Below are 11,315 nucleotides of genomic sequence, written 5' to 3'. Positions count from 1 at the left end.
GGTAACATCCTAAAACTGCACCTAGTGAAGAAAAAGCAATAAGTGGTTCAATCTTAACTGCAAGGAGATGTTAGCTTGTTTAAGTGGCAAACAAACAGTGAAGATTGCTTATCATATGCAGGAAAAAATTTTAAAAAATATTCTGTTTTGCAACATGATGCTCAGGCAATTTTTTCATTTTTCAATTTTCAATTTTTCAGGCAAAAGTATTATTAAAAGTTGAAAACTTGTCATTTTGTGGACACTTGTCATTTTTCATACTTTTTATCTTTTTAATCTGTATCATGATGTTGCTGTTCCGGCATACTTTTTAACCATTTAAGCAAGTAAATCACAGCAGAATTAGTTTATTTTGGGTTCATACCACTTGTACTGTATGCATCCACCATAGACCAAACTATTTAGAGAACGAATATTTTAAAAGTTGTTTGCTTGTCTTGCGGAGGGAACTGATATACTGTAGTATGTACGTTTTTCAAATCTTCATCACGATGTTTGTATTTCGGCTTAGTTTTAACCAGTTTATTGTTATTAAAAAACAGTTAAATCTGAACCTCAAGTAACGTTGGCGCTGGAAGCAGCAGACGAGAAGGCTGGTTCATTCCACCAGATGATGTTAATAATTCAGACATTTGATTGCCCAACCTGGGTCTTGCACAGCGAAACAAAGCAGTCGGTATTTCTGCCATATTGATGGCGGAAATAAACGCTGGTGGGGCGTACAAATCTACACCATCGGGCATGGGCGTAAATTTAATTTAACAGTAGGGGCGGGGACAATAAATATTAATTTTCTCATGAGCAATTTTTGAAGGGGGACAAATAATACAGTGTAATTGTACTTATAAAGATATAAAGATATAATGTCGCACAGTGAAAAACTTTGCTTTTATCATTATTATTGTTGCATGGAGACTGCGTCATTATGGTTATTTTCAAAGTTTTTCTCGACGGCTTTGGCGTGTTAGTTGCAGTGCACTATGCAACAAGCTATTGTAAACAAGCTAACGTTAACTAGATAAGACATATTTTAATCGCTAATATAGCAGATTCATGGAAAATTACATCATCAGCATTTTTGCCGCAACTAATTTATGAATGAGTCTGCATCAACTACATTAAAGAGAAACGCTTTATTTAAAGTGAATAAAATCCCCTACTTAATGGAGTTGAACATTAATTGAGCCGCAGCCACACACCTGACTCGTGTGTGCAGAGTAGGTGATGAACTGGGAAAGCAGGCAGTGGGTCAAACCACTGTGAGAAAGGGGAGGGGGAACTCAACTGTTTATAAATGCATTTTTGCGTTTTTTTTTCTACTTACACAATTATTTAGGTATACATACATATATTTTTCACAATAGAGTGTGCGATATTTTTAATTTTTTTTTTTTTTGGGGGGGTAACAATCCTCGGATGGGGGGGACATGTCCGGGATTTACGCCCATGCCATCGGGTAATGTTAAACGCGAGTAAAGTTAGCGGGATTAAACATGAAGGCCGCGAACGGTGCGAAGCGAAAATGGCCAGTGTGAAGACGCCAAAAGCCTTGTTTAGGCCATCATCACGATGAAAAATTTGTATTTTCCCTGCGTCACTGCTCGCGGACGTGCACCAAGCATTTTGAAACTGACGACGACATCACATAAAATGGCTTTCATTAAACGTTAGTGTAAAACAATGACTAGACAGTGATTTTCTTAAATGTACTAACACCGTTAAGCACATGTTGTTATATTAAAACACGCTAACGTCATTTTACCGTTTTACAGTTGCTGCACTAACTTAGACTGTTAAAGACTAACATTCTTTATAAATTGGTAAATGTGGTTCTCAACCTTTAAACCGAATATTCCTGACAGAAATGTGCTCTCTCACATCCCTTAACCGTCCGGAAAATTTAAAAAAAAAAGCGACGAACGACTGCATCACACCCCACTTAACGTTAAAACTTGGTTTAATAATGACTAACAACCTTTATAAATTGATAAATGTGATTCTTACCTTTTAAACCGAATATTCCTGACAGAAATGTTCTCTCTCACACCCCTTAACCGTCCGCAAATTAAAAAATAAAAAGCGACGATTGCATCACACCCCATTTAACATTAAAACTTGGTTTAAATAATGACTAACAACCTTTATAAAATTGATAAAAGTGTTTCTTACCTTTTAAACCAAATATCCCAATCCCACACAGTTTTCTTCTGGGCGTTAAGTTCACTGCCTCGGTAGGTGTCGTGAAGACAATTTCCCGCTCGTCATTGAGCACGAAAAAAAGTAACTCAAAATTAGTGTATGCTCCTTACTCCTTGAAATGACGTCCCCCACAGAGCTTTTTCAGCACTGCAAGTGTTAAAATAACACACAAATCAACACCCATTCACTCGGAATAATTTACACTGGGAATTTAACTCAAATTAACACTACAGATTTTGTTGTGTGGAGAACAAGAGTCAACTAACCCATCAGCAAAATATTCTCCAACCAGAATCTGTGTGGAAAAATCTTTTTGTGACTTTTGGAGATCTCATACTGCTGCCCACAGCACGAGGCTCACAACTAGGAAAATGAACAAACACAAGGTACATGCAACATGCACAGAGTCTTGAAGAGTTGTGTTTGAATTGTTTGAAATGAGTTTCTTGCCTAGAAAATTGTTTGAAACTCTGGCAACCGTGTATAGACCCCCAGGGCCCTACACTGAAATTCTTAGCTAATTTGCAGATTTTCTTTCAGAGCTATTGGTTAATTTTGATAAAGCGTTAATTGTAGGAGATTTTAACATTCACGTTGACGATACAAACAATGCTTTAGGACTCACAATTATGGACCTACTAAACTCATTTTGACTTAAACAAAACGTCACTAGAGCACGTTTTCGACTAGCTAGATCGGTGAGTGGGATTTAGAAGTGAGTGGCATTAGATATGCAAAATCTCATATCTACTCGTTGTCGTGGAAGTTTTGAGGTTTGAGAGAATTAAAGTATAAAATATTACACTGGTAGGCACGGGCAAGAGTAAAAAAAGGTTTCACAATTTATTGTGTTCAGCTGCGTGGCAGGACCCAACACTCCACATGCAGTATGATAGAGGGAGGGCCCCTATCATTGATAACATCAGGATTTTATAGCCAGGATTCAAATGAAACAGGACATGTAAAAGCAAAACATCATCAACCATTGGCTTAGAAGCATCGCCTGCTCATCTCCATCCATCCATCCATCCATCCATCTTATCCGGGGCCGGGTCGCGGGGGCAGCAGTCTGAGCAGAGACACCCAGACTTCCCTCTCCCCAGACACTTCCTCCAGCTCCTCTGGGGGAATACCAAGGCGTTCCCAGGCCAGCCGAGAGACATAGTCCCTCCAGCGTGTCCTAAGTCTTCCCCGGGGCCTCCTCCCGGTTGGACAGTCCCGGAACACCTCCCCAGGGAGGCGTCCAGGAGGCATCCGGAACAGATGCCCGAGCCACCTCAGCTGACTCCTCTCGATGTGGAGGAGCAGCGGCTCTACTCTGAGCTCCTCCCGAGTGACCGAGCTCCTCACCCTATCTCTAAGGGAGCGCCCAGCCACCCTGCGGAGGAAACTCATTTCGGCCGCCTGTATCCGGGATCTTGTCCTTTCGGTCATGACCCAAAGCTCATGACCATAGGTGAGGGTAGGAACGTAGATTGACTGGTAAGTAGAGAGCTTCGCCTTGCGGCTCAGCTCTTTCTTTACCACAACAGACCGGTATATCGACCGCATCACTGCAGAAGATACACCGATCTGCCTGTCGATCTCCCGCTCCATCCTTCCCTCACTCGTGAACAAGACCCCAAGATACTTAAACTCCTCCACTTGAGGCAGGAGCTTTCCACCAACCTGAAGGGGGCAAGCCACCCTTTTCCGGCTGAGAACCATGGCCTCGGACTTGGAGGTGCTGATTCTCATCCCCGCCGCTTCACACTCGGCTGCAAACCGTCCCAGTGCACGCTGAAGGTCCTGATTTGAAGAAGCCAACAGGACAACATCATCTGCAAAAAGCAGAGACGAAATCCTGTGGTCCCCAAACTGGACTCCCTCCGGCCCCCGACTGCGCCTAGAAATCCTGTCCATATAAATAATGAACAGGACCGGTGACAAAGGGCAGCCCTGCCGGAGTCCAACATGCACTGGGAACAGGTCTGACTTACTGCCGGCAATGCGAACCAAACTCCTGCTCCGGTCATATAGGGATCGGACAGCCCTTAGCAGAGGGCCCCGGACCCCATATTCCCAGAGCACCCCCCACAGATCATAGACTTTTCCGGGGACCCTGAGGAGTGTGATCCCCCTGTAGTTGGAACACACCTTCCGGTCCCCCTTCTTAAACAGAGGGACCACCACCCCAGTCTGCCAGTCCAGAGGCACTGTCCCCAGTTGCCACGCGATGCTGCAGAGGTGTGTCAACCAAGACAGCCCCACAACATCCAGAGACTTGAGGTACTCAGGGCGGATCTCATCCACCCCCGGTGCCTTGCCACTGAGGAGCTTCTCAACCACCTCAATGACCTCAGCTTGGGGGATCAACGAGTCCTCAAATGAGCCCTCTGCCTCTGCTTCCGCAGTGGAAGTCATGTCGGTGGGGTTGAGGTGATCCTCGAAGTACTCCTTCCACCGTCCAAGAATGTCCCCAGTCGAAGTCAGCAGATTCCCACTCCCACTGTAAACAGTGTGAGCAGGGCACTGCTTCCCCCTCCTGAGGCGCTGGACGGTTTGCCAGATTTTCTTCGAGGCCAACCGATAGTCCTTCTCCATGGACTCACCGAACTCCTCCCAGACCCGAGTTTTTGCCTCTGCAACCACCCGGGCTGAGGCTCGCTTGGCCCTCCGGTACCTATCAGCTGCCTCCGGAGTCCCCCGAACCAATCAGGATCGATAGGACTCCTTCTTCAGCTTGACGGCATCCCTTACTTCCGGGGTCCACCACCGGGTTCGGGGATTGCCGCCACGACAGGCACCGGAGACCTTACGGCCACAGCTCTGCGCGGCCGCGTCGACAATAGAGGTGGAGAACATGGTCCACTCAGACTCAATGTCTCCAACCTCCCTCGGGATCTGGTTGGAGCTCTGCCGGAGGTGGGAGTTGAAGATCTCTCTGACCGGAGACTCTGCCAAACATTCCCAGCGGACCCTCACAGTACATTTGGGTCTGCCAAGTCTGTCCAACTTCCTCCCCGGTCATCGGATCCAACTCACCACCAGGTGGTGATCAGTTGACAGCTCCGCCCCTCTCTTTACCCGAGTGTCCAAGACATACGGCCGGAGGTCAGATGAAACAACCTCAAAGTCGATCATCGACCTCCGACCTAGGGTGTCCTGATGCCATGTGTACTGATGGACACCCTTATGCTTGAACATGGTGCTTGTTATAGACAAACTGTGACTATCACAGAAGTCCAATAACAGAACACCACTCGGGTTCAGGACGGGGGGGCCATTCCTCCCAATCACGCCCCCCCAGGTGTCACTGTTGCTGCCCACGTGGGCGTTGAAGTCCCCCAGTAGAACGACTGAGTCCCCAGTCGGAGCACTTTCCAGCACCCCTCCCAGAGACGCCAAGAAGGTCGGGTACTCTACATTGCCATTTGGCCCGTAAGCACAAATAACAGTGAGAGACCTCTCCCCGACCCGAAGGCGCAGGGAAATGACCCTCTCGTTCACCGGGCTAAACTCCAACACATGGCTGCTGAGCTGGGGGGCAATGAGCAAGCCCACACCAGCCCGCCGCCTCTCACCGCGGGTAACTCCAGAGTAGTAGAGAGCCCAGCCTCTCTCGAGGAGTTGGGTTCCAGAGCCCAAGCTGTGCGTGGAGGCTATATCTAGTCGGTATCTCTCAACCTCCCGCACCAGCTCAGGCTCCTTCCCCCCCAGCGAGGTGACATTCCACTGCGAGGTGACATAACACTGAAATAACAATCCTCACTGAGTGAACAGTGGATTTATTTAACTGCTATTTCTTGTATAGACAGTATTACTTTGTATGAGGAATAACTGATGACTGGACATTGAATTATTGCACAAATAAAATAAGCACTTATTCCACTTGTACCACTATTACCACACCTCACTGCTAGTGCTGGTGAATACTCTGTAACTGCTGCCTCCATGTTCACACTTAAAGTTCACTTAAGACATGTTCTGAAAAGACATGATTTACTGCTGTGTTCTTGCAGCTGAGTGAATTACTTCTGATGGAGATTTTATTATAACTTCATGTTAAGCGAATGGAGGCAGTTTAGAGATTATGACTCATGCCTCAGGTGCCAATGAAGAGGAAACTCACACCAGATCTCTGTTTGCCCACAATCCATTTTCAATCAACTTGATGACTAGAGTTTGATTTTCAGAAATACCTCAATCGCTCTATTCAGTCAAGAGGCAGAGTAGATGTTCTCACAGCCGACTTGCTCTCAAACCTCTAACAGCACCTCCTCCACCTGTGCTCCACTCTCAGGTACAACAAACCTGATACTATTTCAGAGAGACAGCATCTGTCCTGCGACCTCAGGGACCATGGCGTCCCACTCACGCTTAACTGGTATCAGTTATATAAATTATAACTTAATAATCACTATTTTAACTAAAGATAAAAGAAGAAAAAGAACAGGTAAAAGACCAGAGCACTTTTCACATGTTTCCTCAATACTGAGTGTATGACGTCATTGAGAGAGAGAGAGAGAGAGAGAGAGAGAGAGAGAGAGAGAGAGAGAGAGAGAGAGAAAGAGAGAGAGAGAGAGAGAGATGTAATTTATGACATGTTCCTTTTTTTTATATTAATTCTTCATATGTTCTTCTTCAGTCACAGCATTTTCTGTATATTCTACTGTTTGTTTAAATAATGAAGAATTTTGTAAAACATTCTGTCCTTATTATTTCCTTATTAAACATAATTCTGTGTCTTGGGCCGTTCTTTGCTTTACTGCTGTATTTCTCTTTTACTGGATCATAATAAAGTCAGATTTCATAAAAATCTCTAAATCATTCTTAGAAAAGTTTGTGGAATTACTTCTGTTCTTTGGCACAGCAACAGAAAAAAAAACAATAATTTACATTTTCTTGGTGTTTAAATAAAAGAAAAAAATAATTACATAAAAACACACATTTTTTTCTGCAACTTTCAAACTTTTTCTTTATATCTTCACTCCTCTTCCCTACTTTTCCACTTCTTCGAGAAAGCCCTAAGAAAAAATGACAGAGTTCAAATAACCTGATAAGTTGTTTTGTTGAGTGTGTGTCTCTAATACATTAAGAATTTCTAAGAACATTGAACTGTCGATGAGTTTATACTTTCCTGATTTGTAAAATTAATTTTATTGCACTGAGCAATAACAAGAAATTAGAAGTATAAGAATAAAGAGGTTGAATAGTTCTGTGCAGGTTATTAGGTGAATATATCCGCCATCTAGTGGCCACAATGTGTAATTGTAATAAGTGAACCTCGGTTAGGGGCGTGGCTTATTACGTCACTCTACAGAAACTAAAGTAAGGTGTGTAAGTTTCCTGATCAGGATTCAACACAGGACACAATCTACAGTTTGAAGCGTTTGCAGTTTTCCTTCAAGGAGCTAAAACCACAGCAGGTAAAGTGTAAGTGAGCAGGAAAAGTGAAAGACTAACAAAATGATGTTAAATAGACAATAACTGTATTTTATTTCTGTAAGAAGTTTCACACACCGGAAATGAAAATGTGCAACGTAAAATATCATTTAAATTGATTTTATATATATTTTATATAATAGCTTTCAGAGTAACAGATGATAATAACGCAGAGAATGTATTTACCCGTGTGTGTGTGTGTGTGTGTGTGTGTGTGTGTGTGTGTGTGTGTGTGTGTGTGTGTGTGTGTGTGTGTGTGTGTGTATATTTACACTGTTTTTGTTAATACGTTTATCATTATTAAATCTAAACAACAATATAATTATTATTTATGAATTAGTTCCTACAGTAACAACTGTTTATAATTTACAACATAATAAAGATTACAAAATAATCTTTTTTATGATAACAGTGTAAAGTTTTTTTTTTTTTTTTTTTTTTTTTTTTTAAACGTTACAACACTGAGTATTTTGTTCCTTGTTTGGATAATTAAAATGTACACAGTGTGTAAATATTGTAGTGTTTAAAGTTTTCTGTGGTCTAAATCCACTCTCATTGTGTCTCCTGTGTCAGTCATGGCTTCCTCCAGCAGTGTCCTGTGTGAAGATCAGCTCCAGTGTCCCATCTGTCTGGATGTGTTCACTGATCCAGTCTCTACTCCGTGTGGACACAACTACTGTATGATCTGTCTCAAAGAGTTCTGGGACAGCAGTTCACACTGCCAGTGTCCAGTGTGTAAGGAGGAATTCCCTAAACGTCCTGAACTACGTATCAATACGTTCATCTCTGCACTTGCTGCTCCATTTAAGAAGTCAGTTCAGGTGAAATCCAGCACTGCTACAGAAAAACCCACCCAATCTCAGGTGTTCTGTGACATCTGCTGTGAACAGAAATGTGCAGCTGTGAAGTCCTGCCTGATCTGTATGGCCTCTTACTGCAAGACTCACCTGGAACCTCATGAAAGAGTTTCTTCATTAAAGAAACACAAACTGATCGACCCTGTGGAGAACCTGGAGGACTACATCTGTCAGAAACATGAGAGACCCCTGGAGCTGTTCTGTAGAGATGACCAGATGTGTGTGTGTCAGTTCTGTACTGAAGGAGAGCATAAAACTCACAACACTGTTCCTTTAGAGGAGGAGAGCAGAAAGAAGAAGGTGAGAGACTGAAAATAATAATAGATAATTAAAAAATGTTTGCAAATGGATTACAATGAAAAAAGAAAATGGAAGTTTAATCAATGCTAAATTTTTGTCTTAGATCCAGTTGGGAAAGACACAAGCAGAAATTCAGCAGATGATCCAGGAGCGACTGAAGAAGATTAAGGAAATCAAACACTCTGTAAAACGTAATGAAGTGAGTCTCTTAACTAATATACATCATAGTGCCTTTATAAAAACACATTATTAGAGTCATGATATAATCATATAGAACAGAATGATTTAGCTCAGGATTGTATATTATTAGAAATCCACAAAGAAGGAGATAACAGACTTTGTGGAGATCTTCAGTAATCTGAAGAGCTGCATTGAGAGAAGCCAGACTGAGCTGTTTCAGGTGATGGAGGAGAAGCAGAAAGCATTAGAGAGGCAGGCTGAAGAGTTCATTAAAAAGCTGGAGCAGGAAATCACTGAGCTAAAGAGGAGAAACACTGAGCTGGAGCAGCTCTCACACACTGAGGATCACCTCCACCTCCTACAGGTCAGAGTCCCTCTGTTTCTCAATATCAATGCAGCACATGACAGGACAGCAGTCCCCATGCTGAGGGATTTCTCCTCTCTCCTGCTGTACTGTAGATTTACCCGTCACTGTGCAGCCCTCCACACACCCAGGACTGGACTGATCTCACAATTAACACTCATCTGAATGTGGAGTCTCTCAGGAGAGCTCTGTCTCAGCTTCAGGAAACTCTCAGGGAGGAAATGGAGAAGATTCCAGAGATCAGTAAGTGTTTAATGATTTGTAAGAAAATGTTTTTGTGGAAAAGATTTTTTTTTTTTAAATTACTATTATTTCATAATGAATACTTGTTGTTTAAAAAAAATCTACTATCTGACCATCAATGAAGCAAAATAAAATTGTAACAATTAATTATTTTCAATATAATTTTCCAAACAGAACTGAAGAGAATTCAACAATATGCAGGTTTGTGAGCTCTTATTGATCACATGACTAAATGTATTTAGATTTCTTCACTGTTCTACACTGTGCAGTGATAAAACTGATGTATGCTGTGTTTCTGTCTCTCAGTGGATGTGACTCTGGATCCTGATACAGCTCATCCTAATCTCATCCTGTCTGATGATGGGAAACAAGTTACATGTGGAGACACAGAACAGAATCTCCCTGATAATCCAGAGAGGTTTGATGATTGTGCCTGTGTGTTGGGAAATGAGGGATTCACCTCAGGGAGATTTTACTATGAGGTGCAGGTCAGAGGGAAGACTGAGTGGGATTTAGGAGTGGTCATAGAGTCTGCTAACAGGAAAGGAAATATTACAGCCAGTCCTGAGAATGGATATTGGTCTCTGTGGCTGAGGAATAAGACTGAATATGTGGCTCTGGACTCTCCTCCTGTCTTCCTCTCCTTGAAACAGGCTCCTCAGAAGGTGGGGGTGTTTGTGGATTATGAGGAGGGTTTGATCTCCTTCTATGATGTTGATGCAAAATCTCATATCTACTCGTTCACTGGTCAGACTTTCACTAAGAAACTTTATCCATTATTCAGCCCTTGTCTCAACGACGGAGGTAAAAATTCAGCACCATTGGTCATCTGTCCATGTAATCAAATCTAATATATGGTTCTTAAAGTTTATGTATATATAAATAGTTTAAATAATCACCACTATATATTTTCGCTCTTTACTATGGGTCAAATTTAATAATAAAAGCTTTATTTTTAATCATTAGATGAATAAGTAGAAGTTCAGTTTCTAAGCTTTTGGGCCAAAAATAACATCCACACTGAGTGAACAGTGGAATTATTTAACTGGTATCTCTTGTATAGACAGTTTTACTTTGTGTGAGGAATAACTGATGACTGGACATTGAATTATTGCACAAATAAAATAAACACTTATTCCACTTGTACCACTATTACCACACCTCACTGCTAGTGCTGGTGAATACTCTGTAACTGCTGCCTCCATGTTCACACTCAAAGTTCACTTAAAACCTGTTTCTGAAAAGACATGTTTAACTGCTGTGTTTTTACAGCTGAGTGAATTACTTCTGATGGCGCTTTTATTATAACTTCATGTTAAACGAATGGAGGCAGTTTAGAGATTATGACTCATGCCTCAGGTGCCAATAAATAGGAAACTCTCTTTCTCTGTTTACTCACAATACTCTTTTAATTAAAGATTAAGAAAGAAAAAGAACTTGTAAAAGACCAGGGGTCTCATTTATAAAGCGTGCGTACGCACAAAACGGGGCTGGAAACGTGCGTACGCCAGTTTTCACGCAAAGCTTGTGATCTATAAAAAACAAACTTGACGGGAAAATGTGTGCACCTTTAAGCAAACTTTGAGACGTGCGTACGCACATTCTAGAGACAAAGGGAACTGGCGACAGAGATGGTGAGGTCGTGAACTGAAGTTAGATTGTAGAAAATACATGTGAGAAGAACGATTATAAGAATTAATGACATTTAATTTTCACCCCATTTCATACATTATATCCACATTATCATG

The 11,315-nt window shown here is 42.1% G+C and overlaps 1 protein-coding gene across 1 annotated transcript; it reads left to right on the top strand.

Moving 5' to 3' along the window:
- Window positions 1-7,504: 7,504 nt before the first annotated feature.
- On the top strand, window positions 7,505-10,713 carry LOC132849111 (E3 ubiquitin-protein ligase TRIM39-like). Its single transcript, XM_060875305.1, has 7 exons — window positions 7,505-7,607; window positions 8,197-8,780; window positions 8,884-8,979; window positions 9,091-9,324; window positions 9,420-9,567; window positions 9,742-9,768; window positions 9,874-10,713. Exons 2-7 carry the CDS (start codon window positions 8,199-8,201, stop codon window positions 10,416-10,418), a joined length of 1,632 nt encoding a protein of 543 aa, XP_060731288.1. The 5' UTR covers window positions 7,505-7,607; window positions 8,197-8,198; the 3' UTR covers window positions 10,419-10,713.
- Window positions 10,714-11,315: the final 602 nt, after the last annotated feature.

This window comes from Tachysurus vachellii, chromosome 7 (assembly GCF_030014155.1).
Source record: "Tachysurus vachellii isolate PV-2020 chromosome 7, HZAU_Pvac_v1, whole genome shotgun sequence".
Classification (NCBI taxonomy): Eukaryota; Metazoa; Chordata; class Actinopteri; order Siluriformes; family Bagridae; genus Tachysurus; species Tachysurus vachellii.
Note: the sequence above shows the minus strand (reverse complement) of the source record. Positions and strands in the feature narration are given on the sequence as shown.